The sequence below is a fragment of the Schistosoma haematobium genome, chromosome 5 (genome assembly GCF_000699445.3).
Source record: "Schistosoma haematobium chromosome 5, whole genome shotgun sequence".
NCBI classification, from domain to species: domain Eukaryota; kingdom Metazoa; phylum Platyhelminthes; class Trematoda; order Strigeidida; family Schistosomatidae; genus Schistosoma; species Schistosoma haematobium.
The window spans coordinates 18,253,952-18,272,391 of record NC_067200.1 but is presented as its reverse complement, the minus strand read 5'-3'; the positions used below and the strand labels follow the sequence as shown (position 1 = coordinate 18,272,391).

At 36.1% G+C, this 18,440-nt stretch overlaps 1 protein-coding gene across 1 annotated transcript; it reads right to left on the bottom strand.

Annotated features, from left to right (window-relative positions):
• Positions 1-547: 547 nt before the first annotated feature.
• Positions 548-18,081, bottom strand: TRPA1 (Transient receptor putative cation channel sub A member 1). The gene is made up of 7 exons (XM_051217656.1): positions 17,951-18,081; positions 16,003-16,141; positions 13,773-14,084; positions 11,854-12,024; positions 10,092-10,171; positions 5,121-5,235; positions 548-742 (listed from the first exon to the last, which is right to left on the bottom strand). Exons 1-7 carry the CDS (start codon positions 18,058-18,060, stop codon positions 692-694), a joined length of 978 nt encoding a protein of 325 aa, XP_051065070.1. The 5' UTR covers positions 18,061-18,081; the 3' UTR covers positions 548-691.
• Between the last annotated feature and the right edge of the window lie 359 nt (positions 18,082-18,440).

The following is an 18,440-nucleotide window of genomic DNA, read 5'->3' as shown; positions in this document are numbered from 1 at the left end:
GTCTTAAAGTATTAGATTATCGTTTAGTTCTTGTATAAGACTCTCAAAAACAATATTCAACCATAGCCTACACATCCAAGGAATTGAAACTCCAGACGGTTAGTCTTGCTCACAACTCAAGTCTAATTTGGATAGTGTTGAGTCGGCTTTCCGAGAACTGCAACGGAGCCTACAGAGGCCCAAAAGGAGCCGAATAGTCCTAGCCAATCAGAGCATGATGGAGCTTTCTAGAATGTCAACGCGGCGTGCTACTATTGGTCAGTAGCATAATATGTCTTTTAGCGGATTGGCTAAAATATGATGTTGATTTAACAAATGTTAACATCTATAAGTACCCGTGTTTTCTGTTCAAAAAGGAACCTTAGACTAAAGTATTTTCTCGCATACTTTGCGTCTTCTCTCTTATGTTCAGGTCGCTGTATAGTTCTAGCTTGGGGGTTACAGAATAGTTTAGGAGACGAATATAGCGTTCAATTCGCAAGACTTATCAGATAGATTCCTGATTTCAGTGAAGGTTTAACATTATCCTCTAATCACAATGTAAATTAGTTTAAGACAAGTAAGATATTCATTTAATGTAATCGTTCATTTCAAATGTAAAAGACAATAGGAACTTTCAAATGTTGAAATCAGATCGAATTTCTTTTTTGTTTTGTTCATCTTCATTTCGTCCGATTCTTTTGTTTACTCATCAATGAATTGCATAATCCATTTCCATAATTCGATCTAAACCAGAAACCCCCTATTAGAATTGAAAATAGAAATATAGAACTAAACAATAAAATTTGAATAGACTTTATGATTATCAATTAATTGAATGGTCCATTTCAGGTAAGACAAGACTCTAAACATCAATCATTATTAATCTAACTAGATAAATAAAGATTTAACTGTTATATTATAGCGTGTGTGCTACTTATGATCGACATCAGTAGTACATAACATTAATCAGGAATAGAATATTTGATAGCAGAAGGTTAAGAAGATGAAAGAGGAAAGAATGGGAATAGAAAGAAATGGGTATAGAAATACAAGAACAATGAAGTATGAGACGATTAACTGATATTTTACAAAAGGAACAGTGAAGTTTAAAACAATTGGTTCTCAGATTTTACTGAGATCTTTTGTAATTTGGCGTTCAAACATATTCGATTGTTCTCACTTGTGTTCTTGTTCACTACAATTGCTAGGCCACTGAGCCAGCACCCGGCGGTGTTAATGTCTAACTTCAACCAATCCACGAAGTTGCGCCACCTTATACCATTGTCTTCAGTGAGCTGATATCTCACAACAGACTCAGTGGTCTAGTGGTTAAGTGCTCGCACGCGAAACCAGTAGGTCCTGGGTTCGAATCCCGCGGGGTCGTGGATGCGCACTGCTGAGCAGTCCCATACTAGGACGAAACGGCCGTCCAGTGCTTCCAGGTTTTACATGTTGGTCTAGCTTCAACTGACTCATGATTTCAATCTATGAAATTTCTAAAATCTTCACAAAGCCCTTCTGATTATGTAATAATTGTCTAATGAAGAACTATACAGTGATGATAATTGTCCCCTTAGTAACAATCAAGAATAGAATCATTAAAAGTTGTAATAATGGCTATTTAATAGTTTTGAAAACAATTAGAAAGGAGTAGAGATAATAAGATTATGGAATGAATGACAGACTAAACATACTGTTTTTTTTGTATGCAGAGATTATACTTGAACTGGTGAGTAACATTGACCTCTACTGTGCATAAGTTTTTCATTTATATTTTTCCATTGAACCAACTTTTCTGACTATATGTATGATTTTAAAGGAGGCATCTGGTGAAACGGAGTGGCTAGAATTAACTAGATGTTGTTGACTGACTTCTGTAATCCTTTCGAGAGTAAGCTGGGGAGATATTTGAAAATGTGTTTCTAAAGAGTTTACTTCGCATGGTCCATATAACATGCTTTACATGACTAAATAAACTGTGATAGATTCACATTAATTTGGCACTAAAGAAGATTCTGTTCATGAACATTCATGATAAAGTTGATACTGAAGAAAACGGACACTAGAAATCTATGAGGATGTTATAACTTGTGACCGCCGATTAGAGAGCAGTGACTTATCGATCGGACCAAGGACGCGTAAAACACGTGCGAGCAGTTTAGATTCCTGATTGGCCCTGCTTCCCTGTCTAGCTCAGCCAGTTAAGTCCAGAACAACAGTCTCAGCCTCTGCAATATGAATCCTTATATTTCAAATATACTGGGGTTATATACCAATCAAACAGATCACATCACACCATATAATAGGGAACAACATTTGTACAAGAATTAGCCAGATGTGGCTGCGAATTTGGGAGGCAGTGACTAATATACTGGATATAAGTCAAGAGTGGCAAAAGGTATAATAATAGTTTATGGGTCAAAATAAAGTTTATAATAAGAGGAATATGAATATGCAAAGTCAAGTTACTTAATAATCATACAATAGACATATACGTTTAGTATTGGCCCATCAATAGATCCCAAAAGTTACCATTCATTATGTTTATTGGGACCTAACAGAGGAAAATGTTCTATTTGGCAGAACTTCATATTATCTTTACCAGTCAGCTGATGATTCGTAGTTTTGTAAAGGAGAAACAACCGCTTTTCATAGAAAATTCATGATAAGATACCACTTCAGACTGTGTTTTTCTTTTAGATTGTTCGTATTGAACACCTTTTTGTTGAACTAATTTCCTTCCTTGACTTGTTTTATTGATCAATAACACAATGATGATCTTACTATATTTAAATTAGGTGTTCTGTTCTATGCTCAATAACAGTATAAGGTTGAACACAAAAGATTTAACCAATGATAATCATCCTACTGTTCGACTTAGATGACCTTAAAGGATTATTGTAATGATAGTGTGAAACATCTGAGATCATGATTGTTATAGATGGCTGGTAACCGTTAGAAAGTACTTATGGATTAATAGAAGGTAACTAAACTATGTATTCACTTGGTATTGTTTTACTTGAATTTTCCCATTGATGTTTAGGACTGCAATTTCAGTCCTGGATTGCACTGCTAGCCATTTAATCAGTCAGTCACTAACTTTCTAAGCAAATTATGTACATTATAAGCTAAGATGGATAGGGGCTAACAGAAGAATTCAGGATTCGCGTTTTGTTCTAGTTGAAACTCGTCAATTGGATGTGCCTGTACCACTAAGTTGATGTTCACTCTAGGACTCGAACAAAATAGCGTTTACTTCAGACGTCATCACGTTATCCACATAGTTAACTTATAACACTTGTAACTTAAGATAGTATCGAGGAAATCCGTACAGTAGACACGTATGTCAGTAAGAGACTGATCAATTGTAGTACTAAATATCAATGGGAAGATTTATGTAAAACGATATTAAGTGAATTTGAACTTTACCACATTACACAAGCAAGTGGCCATCAGGACTCAGTAGATGAGTGGATAATGCGATGGGGTTTGAAACTAGGAGTGGTGGGTTTGAGTCCGAGAGTGAACATCAACTCTGAGATGTGACAGGTGCATCCATCTGAAGAGTCCCAAATAGGACGAAATGCACGTCAAACTCGATTCCACTATTAGCCTCTATCCACCTTTGTTTATAAACCATCTATATTCATATTCCTTTCATTATAAGCTTCTATTTGACCTATTAACTACCATTATATAATCTACTTTTCTCAAGTTATTCTCAATCTATTAGCTACAATCTCTCATAATCAAACCCTCTTTTCGGCTTGATCTTGTGCAAATATAATCTTCTATTTATGGTGTGATGTGATCCGGTTTTGCTTGTATGCAGACTATGTTTGTTTGAAATATATGACTCGACATACCGGTGACTGAGATTGGAGTTGGGAACTCTAGATTGTTCGTATAAGTGTATGCATCATTAGTTTGGTCGTATAAGTGAGCTTATCTAAATTGGCAATTGTATTTTACGATAATCGTATAAGCTAAGGACGTAGAAATAACCTAAGTATGAGTAACTAGACTATGGTTTATTGAAACCAATCCGATGTAGATTACACGTTTATTGACATTGTGATGCATTAAATCTCGTTAAAGATTTACTGTTGTCTTATTAGACAACCTAATTCTGATCGAGATTCAATATACGCTGAATCATGTAAAGAATTGAATGTCGTAATTCTAAATAAGAGTGATTATCGTAGGTATAATGAACTGGATGATTGAATAAAGTCCCTAGACTAAGTCTTGTATAAAGATTTAGGAGAAGAGACATGTTGTCAACTGACTATAGGAATGGAATGACCAAAATCATTGTAACACATTCACAGTCTCGGCTTATGATATTCAACTTAGTCACTTCTTAGTTCAAAATTACTTGTGATGTGTGCTACTGAAATCGAAAGATATAAGTAGTATGTATCATCAATCGACAGTGAAATTCCTAAAGGCAGAAGGTTAAGAAGATCAGAAGAAAAGAGAACGAGAACAAAGACTGATTGGTGTAGAAACGAAAGAACAATGAGGTCTGAAATGATTGATTGACATTTTGCAAATGAAGTATTCACTGTATAGTTCTTAGATTTGACTAAGGGAATCTGTGATTTGTGTGTTCAAATACATTCGATTGTCCTCAATTACATGTTCTTGTTCACTACAACATTATTTGTTTACTGTTGACGTGACTACTTAAATGTTATAAGAAATGGGTCATACTAAATATCAAACAATTTGATAATTTGATAGTTGAATTCATGAAGCTAGACTACTATGGGAAACTTGGAAGCACTGGACGGCAGTTTCTTCCTATAATGGGACTCTTCAATTTGATGATTAAAGGATGAAAAGTAAATAAACTGAATTGTACAGTTCATGGGTGGTTGTCACTTGAGTTATTGATTGAAATTCATACAGAATGATTATATACCTACCTACCTACCTACCTACCTACCTACCTACCTACCTACCTACCTACATACATACATACATACATACATACATACATACATACATACATACATACATACATACATACATACATACATACATACATACATACATACATACATACATACATACATACATACATACATACATACATACATACAAGAACCAAGGAAACAGTAGAATATACTTACTCTTGGATAGACACCTTCATCAATATTGAATTCTTTTGATCGAATTTCTAACTTTTCAATGATTGCAGCCATTCTAGTTGTTTGTAATTTAGTCTCTTTGTCAATAGAAGTTATTCTGAAATTTTATACATAGAAACAACAATGTCTATTATGATGAATATGATCAAATAGTTATTCATAGTCGCACAAATAAAGATGGGTCCATATCAACGAAATTCACATATATAATACATATAACTGAAGGGGAAAAGCATGTTTACCGTAAATTTCTATATTAGACTAGTTAGTTACTGGAAAATCCTCATTTGTTTGTCTATTTGACACAGTTCGATTTGTTCCTTATTCACTTTGTACGAAATATACAAATATTTCTTAGTGAGCTACTCCCTAAGAATTCAACCTAAAGGTCTGATCCACAAAGTATTGGAGCAATGTCAAGAGATGCAGTCCCATGGCAGGTGGTGACCACCGATTGATTCATACGCCATTTGTTCCTTCAGGATCCTGGAGTCCATGTACATCAATGGTTTGGAATGAGGGTTTTCTAACTGCCTTAGATGGATTCTCCGTGTCCACCAACCCGGTTAAAGCAACGACCATTTGCTTCTCATTCTCTCAATTTTGTGAAGAACAGTAATGGCGCGAGAAGGCAGTGAGTAAGAGTTCCCTGGTAGTGGTTGTATACGCGTGTTCATGTGAGAGTATTTGGAGTGGGAGAGTTGACTCTCCCCACCCTTGCTCGTACCAGGGCATTTAGTGGCTTAGTACCATCTTAACTTGGAAACGAACGATCTCAAATATTAAGAACCTGATTTCTTGTCTGATAACACGTATCAGTTGGACAATTTGATGTCATCCTCTTCGTTACTATATAAACTCTTCTATATAAAGTATTTGTTGCCTGAAAATATAAGTATTTTAATGGTAATTAAATATAATGGAATCAGAGTTTGCTTATATTAAGATGACAAAACTTATTTTTGAGCAGCAAACATGATGATTATTTCAGAAAGATCTTATAATTTTGTAGAGAAATGCTTCTTTGCTGATATTTTACATCATTAATTTATACTACTTATTAACTAAGAAGTAGTCTATTCATGTAACAGTTATTTACGGACTTTGTAGGTTGCAGAAAGTACTCCGTTTTGGGTCACAACTGTCTTTTCTAACCGTCAAACATTATTCATCCTTCATTTCTGATATATATATATATATATATATATCAAAACTGTCCCCTGATCTTATCCTTGCTTTTTTCCATTGAAGTATTTCATTAACTTATAGACCGAGTATTCTTCAGAAGTAAAAGTTCTCATATCAAAGTCATTTCGCTAAATTTGAACTAAGTTCCTGGTACAATTTCGGGATTAAACTATTTCTGAGATAAAACACTTTCAGTTTCTTTCCCAGTTACACATCTTAAACAAATTTCTTTGATTCATTTTGGGGAGGTCATGGAATTAAACAGCAAAACACTTAACTCATTTTATTAATTTCATTGTAAGATGCCATAGATTTACGAAAAGATGATCAGAAATCTGATTGACTTTAGAATAGTAGATGTCTACGCATGATATTGAATAGAAGATAAATGTCTATCAAATAACTTTTAAAATGAGGATTTCCACTGATTCCAAACACCTTCAGGTTGCATCTTTTTATTTCTTCAGCAATTTGGATGACTCCCTTTGTCATCCACATTGTACGAGCATTCTATGTACCTAAATTAATGGTTGCTCTAGATGTCAGAAGGGTCATCAACCTTGTGACTTCCAAAGGAACTCAGTTTCCATCACGAGGCGTCAAAAACTTCTGAATGATGTCCTTCTAACTTCCAAGGCAGACTTTAAATGGTTTGAATTATTTTTTCTGGTTAGCGTTTTTTAGCGAGTTTGTTTTCCACAGGATGGAATCGCTAAACTCATGCCGAACCCTCTGCTAGGTTTGAAGCGGTTATGAGTTCACTCAGACTGCGAACGGAACAAAGAATCGGTGACCAAAAACCAATAAGCTAGCTGTTTGATGCATCCCAGCCCCGCTATTTAAAGAGAAAAGTCCAAGCTTGGAATGAGGAAGTGTATTCCTCAAACGGCCAAAAGTATGAGCGATAATAACAAACACAAATCAAAACACATATATACAGCACAAAACCGTCCCTGGGAAGCGTTACTAAATAGCATACTAATAGACACAACGGACCAATAGCATTTAAGATTCTCCCAAGTGGGAAATACGAAATGAAGGTGAAAATGAGCGCTTTTGGCGCGAAAACAAAGAAATTCAAAGTTTCAAAATAAAATTACGAAATTAGGACCTTTTCTAAGTGATTTCTGGGGATCTAACGTCTCCAACATCCTCCTCCTATATCCGAGCTTGGGACCGACAGTAGCCCCAGAGGGGTCCCAGGTGGAGTTTTTATAAACACCGTTAAGAGCTATATTTGGAATTTCTATTGCAAACAACCATTTACACCTTGCATGTAATGTTGAATTAATCAGAAATACAATTAGAAGTGATTTAAGCACATAAACAATATGATTAGTATCAGATTTTTGATTGAGATCATGAGCCGATTGATGTTAGACCACCACCTTTGGAAACCTGGAAGCACTGGACGGCCGTTTCGTCCTATTGTGGGACTCCTCAGTAGTGCGCATCCACGATCCCGCTCGCGGGATCACTAGTGACTAGTTTCGTGAGGGAATTCTTGGAGTTCTAATGAGAAGCCGCGACCAGTGGAGCTAATCCATGTCGGGTAGAGACAGGTACCTACCTCAGTACAATGGAAGATGGTCGCCCAATTTCGTGGATTGGTTGATGTTAGACACTATCACCATTGGATGCCGGCTCAGTGGTCCAGTTGGTTAAGCGTTCGCGCGCGAGACCGAAGGCCCTGGGTTTGAATCCCGCGAGCGGGATCGTGGATGCGCACTGCTGAGGAGTCCCACAATAGGACGAAACGGCCGTCCAGTGCTTCCAGGTTCCCAAAAGTGCTGGTCTAACATCAATCGGTCCATGATCTCAATCAAAAACGTAATAATCTCTACAACCCCCATACCAGTATCAGATTTCTTAGTACGGTTAATTTGACCGAATATTGTAAAGGCATTTTATTGTAAGTATAATAATGCCTCCCGGAGTCCATCTACAGTTACATCTGATCCTAAGTAGAAGGACTGAGTTTATGGTTAGCAATCCAACCTCGTAAAAAAGAACCTGGCTAAAACACGCTAACTTGTGCACATTAATTAAACCATTTAAACTATCGCCTACTATTTGAAGGGTTCCTACATAGAACAGTTATAACGCCTTATGATGAAAGCCTAGATGATTCGTGTCACGAAACCAATCCTCCTTCTGATAACTAGAGAACCAATTAATATAGATACATAGAAGGTCACGACAACAGAGCTGACCGGGACGGTCACTCTAATTGCAGTAGAAATAAGAAAATACAATCTGGCTCAATGGATTAAACGAAACTCATTAGACACAATCTGGATAGAAAAGAACAACTTCAAGATAGATGCTATTGTATTATCATCACAAAGAATATAACCCCTTACATACACAAGGAATTTCACTGATGCTATCCAAAGAAGAACGAGAAGTGCTTATTGTATGGGTTATCAGTTCAAAACAAGAAATGATAGGATTATAATGAACGTCACCCAGTGCTACTCACCAACCATGGATAGCTGCAAAGATGATAACAAAATCCTGGTTTAACAATGACTAGGAGTAGGAAACGAGTATGATGTGAGACTAGCATAATATCTATCTACTTTCTTTAATATAGTCATGGATAAGCGAGTTTCACAAGACACCATGGAAAATTAGGGTAACCGCATCTACCTAAATAACAAACCCAAAAGATTCATGAGGAACGTAACGAAAAACGAAGAGAGGAGATATAGCTTCATTATCTATTGATGGTCGATACGGTAAAATTAAAGCTAAGGAAGGATTGGATATTTGGACAAGTAGCACTACAAAAGTTTTATGTAACCTATCTCTTAGATAATAACAACCTCAGAGAGCTCAAGATAGTTTTCGCCAACAAGTTTCAAGTCATTCAGAACCTACTAGAAGAGGAGGAAATCGCTATGAAGAACAAATGGAAGTAGATTAACGAAGTCAACATTTCTGCATATCAAAAAGAACTGGGTGCAAAGAAACACCAACATAAAGAATGGGTTTCTGTCGACATTCTGTTCAAGATTCAAAAAAGAAAAAGAAAACAAGACAGCAGTTAACAACAGCCGAATAAGAGAAGAGACGGTCAACCTACAGACCGAATATACAGATTAAAATTAACGAGTGGGGAGGATAATCGGAGACGACCAGCATAAATATGTAGATTTGGCAACTAAAGCAGAACACTCCATAAGAGAAGGGAATGTTAAGGAACTGTATTATACAACCAAGAAGCCAACAGGGAAATGTAATAGATCAGGGTAACCAGTCAGGATCAAATAAAAGGAATCAGTCACTGAGATTCAAGAGTAGAAGAACTGGTGGTTAAAGAGCTTTGAAGAACTCTTGAATAAACTAGAGTATATATTAGCCCACAGATGGTACCTTACCGACAATAGAGGAAATTAGCAAGACCAATAGACAAGAAATATTGATCCATTTGGATCAGACACCACATCAGCTGAAGCATTGAAGATAAATCTTATCCTCTCCAAACTACGACATAAACTACCATTGTTGAACAAGAAACTGAATGGAACTCGTCACAATACATCAACTTGCTTGATTATTGGACAGTATTCAACAGAGGGAATAAAAAAACCTTATGGAATCTTTTTCGATATTACAGTGTACCTAGGAAGATGGTCACTATCATAAAAAATTCCCACAACTGACTGAATCCCATAGTTATGCATAGAGAGCAGTTTATTAATGGATTCCAAATGAACACTGGTGTCAAATAAAGCTGTAAAGGATCATTGTTTTTCTCACTTTTTAACTGCTTCTTTAAGATACTTTTGTATTAGATTTTCTTCATATGTCGTTTCGAATCCAGATTTATCTAAGAATCCCTATAAAAAAAATGAAAACAAATAGTTTCAATTTTTAAAAAAATCCCCACAACCCCATACTGATAGTTACTATGTGTACACTCGTGACTAGTTTCGTGAAGGAATTCTTGGAGTTCTAGTGAGAAGTCATGATCAGTGGAGCTAATCCATGTCGGGTAGAGACAGGTATCTACCTCAGTACAATGGAAGATGGTCGCACAATTTTGTGGATTGGTTGAGGTTAGACATTAACACTGTTGAATGCCAGCCAGTTAAGTGGTCTAGATGTTAAGAGTTCGCGCACGAAACCGAAGGTCCTGGGTTTGGATCTCGTAAGAGGGATCGTGGATACGCACTGTTGAAGAGTCCCATGTTAGGACGACACAGTCATTCAGTGCTTCCAGGTTTTCCATGGTGGTCTAGGTTCAATTGACTGATCAATTAAACTATTAAATTACTAAAGTCTGTACAAAATCCCTCCCTGACTAACATGTGCTCTCCGTTTCTGGGTGTTACGTAATTTGTGCTGTACCATTTATCTACTTAAATAAACAGTGAACTAGTAGAAGTATTAAGAAAAAGGTTAGTTATACGTGTCTATCAAAAGGAATGAATATTTTGTTGGTCTATAAATATAAGCATATTTAGTTCAATAGTTAAACTCATGAGATATGAACCCAAAACTTATCGGTCCTCGGTACGAATCCCACGAGCGAGGTTGTGAATATGTACTGCCGAGGAGTCGCATACTAAGACGAAATAACCACTCAGTGATTCTAGGTTTTCCATAGCGGTCTAGCTTTAACTGAGTCATCAATTCAACTATTAAACTACTACAATCTCCACAAAATCCCCTTCTGACAATATTCAATTCGTACGCATAAAAGAAAAAAATCTTTTGTTATTGAATAATTTAGTGTTATTTTGTGATGGTTAATAATTGAATGAAGTTCCATATAGATTCTTTCGATAAATCATTGAACAGAGTCTTGTGAACTCATCAAAATAGATCACAAAAAGATGTAAACATTAATCAATAGGTCCTGGGTTCGAATCTCGTGAGTCAAGATCATGAATGGGCAATGTTGAGTCCCACAGTAGGACCAAAACAGCCATCCAATACTTCTAGATTTTCAATGATAGTCTAACATCAATCGATTCACGACTTAAACTTTATTATTATTATTTCAACACATAAATATTGGTACAAGAGGGCACCAAATATATGTGCACCACACCATATTTGTGTGTGTGTGAGCTGTGATACTGCCAGGGTGCCCAGACCGAAGCAGTTGGTTATCTTAGGGGGCCACACCCTGAGTCTTCGACCTGAAGATCTGATCCACAAGGCAGTGGAGCAACGTAAGGAGATGCAGTCCCATGTTAGCCGGTGACCAACGATTGGTTCATACGCCATTTGTTCCCGCAGGATACTGGAACCCATGTGCACCATTGGTTTGGAATCCGGTTAAATCGCCGGATATTCGCTTGTCGTCCTCTCATTTTTGTAAACAACAGCAACGCCACGAGAAGGCAGTGAGTAGGACTTCCCTGGCAGAGGCTGTATACGCGTGGCCATGTGAGAGCATTTCGAGAGGGAGGGCGGGCGCACCCCACTCTCGGCTATACCAGGGCATTTGGGGGCTTTCAACTACTACTAGTAACCATCGAAATAAAAACACAACCTCCTTCTTTTTACTTACTGTAGTCTTATTTACTTTAGTTTTTTTCATCCAATTTGATTTATATAATTTAGAACGAAATATTCCAGTTAATTTTGGTTCTAAATCAGCTAACCAATAAACTTGTTGAGAAATTAAATGTTGTACAGCACTTCTTCGAACATTTTCAATATCACCAACAGCTAAACCAATCTTAAGAATAAACAATATGATCCATTGGTTAATATAATAGAATATCATATATATCATATATAGCATATGCATATCATTGGATCTTATTGAGAATATGAGTTTCTATAGTCAATCTTAGCAGATATATCGAGGCTAAATGTGATTTTCAATGATCTGGATCATCGCATTATTGATATTTTGATTGGAATTCAATTTATGTGAGGGATAGGATATTGTCTAGGACGATCTAGACTTTGCAGATGATTTGGCTCTTCTATCGCAAACACAACAACAAATCCAAGGAGAAGACGACCAGGGTAGCAGCAGCATCCTCAAAAGCAGTAGGTTTCAATATACATAAAGGGAAAGCAAGATTCTCAGATACAACACGGCATGTACCAATTCAATCACAATTGACGGAGAAGATTTGGAAGATGTAAAAACCTTTACATATTTGGGCAACATCATTGATGAACAGGGTGGATCTGATGCAGATATGAAGGCGTGGATTGGCAAAGCAAGGGCAGCATATTTACAACTGAGGAACATCTGGAACTCAAAGTAACTGTCAACCAACACCAAGGTCAGGATTTTCAATACAAATGTCAAGACAGTTCAACTGTATGAGGCGGAAACCTGGAGAACTACAAAAGCCATCATCCAGAAAATACAGGTGTTTATTAACAATTGTCTACGCAAAATACTTCAGATCCGTTGGCCGGACACTATTAGCAATAACCTACTGTTGGGGAGAACAAACAAGATCCCTGCGAAGGAAGAAATCAGGAATAAGCGCTGGAAGTGGATAGGATACACATTGAGGAAAGCACCCAACTGCGTCACAAGACAAGCCATCACATGGAATCCTCAACGTCAAAGGAGGAGAGGAATACCAAAGAACACATGATACCGAGAAATGGAAATAGACATGAGAAAAATGAACAAGAATTGGATGGAACTAGAAAAGAAGGCCCAGGACAGAGTGTGTTGGAGAATGCTGGTCGGTGGCCTATACTGCATTTGGAGTAACAGGTGTAAGTAAGTAAGTAAGTAAGCCCAAACCGAAGCAGGTGGTTTTGTTAGAGTGACATACTAGGAGCTTTTGACCTAAAGGTCTGATGCATAAGGCAGTTTCATGGTAGCCAGTGACCAACAATAGGTTCATGCACCATTTGTTTGCTCAGGATCCTGCAACCCATATACACCATTGATTTGGAATCAGGGTTACCCAACTTCCCTTTAGGTGGATCCTTCGTGTCCATCAACCCGGTCAAAGAGACAGACATTTGCATTTCATCCTTTCACTTTCTTAAACAACACCCTTGTGACGAGAAGACAGTATGTAGAACTTCCCTGATAATGATTGTATGTACGTGTTCATATGCAAGTATTTGGTGAGTAAGAGAGTTGACTCATCTCATCCTCAATCGTACCAAAGTATTTATCAACAGTTCTACATTTTAATTCTTAATTGATTGATCACTGAGTGGCGATCAATGTCATGCGTGTCTAGTCCTTATTAGTGAAGCTGGGTGACACAGGATCAAATCCGTCAGGCAGTACCAGTTCCTTCAAGATTACAGGTACACCTTGCTGACGAGTGCTAAGTAGTAGCACAAAACCCGGGTCCAGGATTTCCTGTCAATTACCTCCAACCATCATCTAACATTTGAATTCTTCGGCAATTCTTATACAATTCAACTTAAGATTCATAACATGGTTATCAAAGATCATCGATATAGATGATATATATAGATATATGAACTTACTAATAAATTCATTAATATAATTGGTACAAGAAATATAAATGTTGTATAGAAAAAGAATGTTATCAATGGATAATGTAATTGAAATGAATGATTTCCTATATATGGTTCTATAATAGTTGCTGTATGCTCATATTCACCTAACATCATCATTAAAGTTTTAAATAATGATAAACTTAAATATTGAAATGGTTTCAATTCTAATGATATTGATAAATTTGTTTTATTATTATTAAAATCATTATCATGAATTATTGGAAAACAATAATCGATTATTGATTGATTCAATGATGATGATGAGGATGTTATTGTGTCCTAAAAATCAATAATTTGGAAGATGAATTAGATGTTCAATAAATAGAATATAAAATCAATATTCAATTATAATTAGAGAGTTGGGAGAAGGGGGAGGAATATTGAGATCATAAGTCAATTATGAACTAGACTATCATTGAAAACTTGGAAGTATTGGATAACCATTTTATCTTATTGTGGAACTTATTGAGTTGTATGCATTTTACAATTCCATCCAGTAGGATTCGAACCTAGGACTTATTAATATGTCACATGAGCGCTTAACATTTAGACGGTGTTCATGTCTAATTTCAATCAACTTCCACGATATTACACCATCGTTCAACATTGTCTTCCATGAGTTACTATCTCACAATAGACCTGATTGAACTCCACTGGTCACAACTTTTAGAGGTGAAGCATATGTTCTGGGTAATAATCCCGCGAGGTGACATTTGTGAATGTGCACTTCTGAAAAGTAGTGTAATACAAATTGATCAAGTAGTATAAGTTACTTATTATTCAATGATGAATCCATTGACTTAATCCAATATCAAGCGGTATAATAGATAATTCTAATAATGAATAAACAGATATTGACTGTTAAACTTACTGAGGATCATCTTTTTATGCATCAGAAGTTTGTCATATTATGAATATGTCTAGAAGAAAAACTATTCACATATGTAAACACAACTAGTCTACATAATACCTTTATGTTATATCTGGACGAAGAATAGGTGAATAGGAACCGTTAGGAAGTACTTATAGACTAATATGATACGTATGTTCTTATTGTATAACTATTAGGTGACTCTATTATATGTATATTAATATTCCATTCATTATAAGCTTAATACATTAACAGAAGGTAAATAAACCATGTATTCACTTGGTACTGTTTTTACTTGAATCTTCCCATTGATGTTTAGGACTGCAATTTCACTCCTGGATTCCACTGCTAGTCACTATCCATCTTTGCTTTTAATACTTGTAACTTAAGACAGTATCGAGGAAATCCGTACAGTAGGCACGTATGCCAATAAGAGACTGATCTATTGTAGATTTATGTGAAACGATACTAAGTGAATTTGAACTTTACCACATTACACAAGCAAGTGGCCATCAGGACTCACTAACTAAGTGAATAACACGATGGGGTTTGAAACTAGGAGTACTGGGTTTGAGTCCGAGAGTGAACATCAACTCTGAGATGTGACAGGTGCATCCATCTGACGAGTCCCAAATGGGACGAAATGCGCGTCAAACTCGATTCCACTATTGGCCTCTATCCACCTTTGTTTATAAACCATCTCTATTCATATTCCTTTCATTATAAGCTTCTATTTGACCTATTAACTACCATTATATAATCTACTATTCTCAAGTTATTCTCAATTTATTAGTTACAGTCTCTCACAATCAAACCCATTTTTGAGCTTGATCTTGTACAAATATAATCTTCTATTTATGGTGTGATGTGGTCCGGTTTTGCTTGTGTATAAACTAAGTATATTTGAAATATATGACTCGACATACCGGTGACTGAGATTGGAGTTGGGAACTTCAGACTATTCGTATAAGTGTATGTATCATTAATTTGGTCGTATAAGTGAGCTTATCTAAATTGGCAATTGTATTTTACGATAATCGTATATGCTAAGGGCATAACAAGTTTAAAATATCTGATTCAATATAACGGAGACCGAGATTGGCTTTCGGAACTGTATCGGCTAGGTTAGAAGATAAGCTACTATATCAAGGACTCTAGACTGCACGTACAAGTGTCATTGATCCGGTCGATAAATTACTGTTCTCCAATTGGCGATCATATCGCTATACAGTTAACAAGCCACAAGATACAACACATTATCAGAATATTCAAAGACACGATGTACATCATGAACTAAAGTGTTTATAGTTTAAGAAGTAAACTTACTGAATAACTGGGAGCTCGAAACAAAACATGAAATGACAGTGCGAATGCAATAAACACCACAGAGAATACAACTAAACACTTTCCAACAGTTGCAAATACATGCAAAAACATGACAACAAATATTCCAACATGTTTAAATCTGAGCAAAATACATAAAATAACAGGAAAGCATAGATTTCAGGGTAGCTATTAAGTTGCAAATAAATTCATTCTAATTTACTAGTTGAATTCATGGGTCAATTAAAGGTAGAATACCATGAAAAGCCTGGAAGCATTATTCGGTTGTTTTGTCCTAGTGTGGGACTCCTCGGCAGTGCGCATCTATCATCCTGTTCGCGAGATTACTTATACTGATATTATGTTTAGTAGCATTCCTGAATTTTTCGGAAGCCCAGGGCCATCTAAAATGCTAAAAAAACTCTGGGGAGACCATAATTTATGACTGACCTCTGAACAACCCTTAAGTGGCCTTGAGAAATATTAGCCAATCAACAAACAGTAAGTATAGAGTAAAAATATATTATACAGAATCAAGGAAATAAAGTGGATACACTTCTTAGACGTGGTTCAAAAACTTGTCAACATTAGAAAGAGGTTCAGTGGTTCTAAAATCGTAATGTATGCAATAGAGGAAATCATCCATACGACTACAGAATAGTCGGCCTCTGGAGCCATGATAAACACTCAAAAACTCTTTCAGCCTCGACCACACAGCTTTAATATTGTTTATGTGTACTTCAGCTGTTGAGCACACAAAATGCTACTTGTGGATAATGACACGATGCACATAACCAAGTCTATGTAAGCATTGTAGTACCTTTCTGCAGCCAGTGTTATTGATGCTTTTATTATCCAGTTTGTCTTAGTCTTAATCTGGATCGAGTGAAAAAAGTTCCTATAATAACAAACATTTTTTCTCTAATATATATCACATCGAAAGACAATATCATCACAGTAATCTACACAAAGGTCCACAAGTCATTTAACTACCATGATCATAAATAAATGAAACTTCTTAGGAATCTCTTATGTTGTAACCGCTTAGTTATCCCATTTTCTTTAAAATCCTCTATGGACCGATTATATATAAGCATCAAGTACTGAAATGGGCGCCGTGACTTTGAAATCTCTCATATGTTTCTAACTGACTCATTCATAAATTATAGTTTAGCCTAAACCTTCATTTTTCGGTACATAAACGAACCTTTGAAGTAAATCATTTCTTTCCTATTTCATACCTCTTCTCACTCACTCACTCACTCACTCATATTCAAGTTCTAGTGTAGATCTAACCTGAGGCTTATTAGTAAAACCTAAGAAACTGAATCTTCCATTTCCAATTTATTTATTATTTTATTTTAACACATGGATATTGGTACAAGTAGGCACCAAATACATATGCGCCACACAAATCAAATGGAATTTGTGTGAGGGCTATGATACTGCCCGGGTGCCCAAACCGAAGCAAGTGATTTTGACAGGGGGCCACACCCGGAGCCTTCGACATAAAGGTCTGATGCACAAGGTAGTGGAGCAACGTCAGGAGATGTAGTCACATGGGAATCGGTGACCAACTAGAAGTTCATGTCCTATTTGTCCCTTTAGGATACTGGAACCCATGTGCAACATTGGTTTGGAATGAGGGTTTTCCATCTCCCCTAGGTGGACTCTCTGTGTCCACCAACTAGGTTAAAGCGCCGGACATTCGCTTTTCGTCCACTCCATTTCGTAAACAATACCCCTGCTATGAGAAGGCAGTGAGTAGGACTTCTCTGGCATAGGCTATAGACGCGTGGCTATGTAAGAACTTTTCGAGAGGGTGAGCTAACTCTCCCCACTCTCAGCCATACCAGGACATTTGGGGGCTCCATTTCTAATTAGAATACTTTATATGAATAAACTTGAAATATAAAAGAATAGAAAATTATCATTTAATCAATTGATTTACCTCATCATTTGTAATAGAAAATTAAACCATGCCAAAAACATTACAACTACACCTAATTCAATATAATGATGATTTAAATGATTCTTTATTGTTAATGCTGAATAAGTCATTGCTAATGCATTTAATAAAAATTCTAAATAATTATTCCAATCTTTAAAATATTCATATTTCTATATAAAGAAAAAAAAATGAAAAGAAAAATACAAAAAAAGAGAAAGAAAAGGAATGAAAAAAAATAGAAAAAAAATTTATTGATTCAAATATTGATTAGTAATTGAATAAATGATTGATTGATTGGCGAGACTCTAATTTATGAACGAGCCAATCAGAGGCGTTTTAGAGATTTCAAGGTTACGGCGTCAACTTCAGTGCTTAATACAAAACGTGATAATTGAGTGGCTATAACAAATAAAACGGCGGGTCTATAATTTATGGACGAATCAATCAGGTATAAGATAATAGATCTCGCATTTTAACGTGAAAGCCTTTC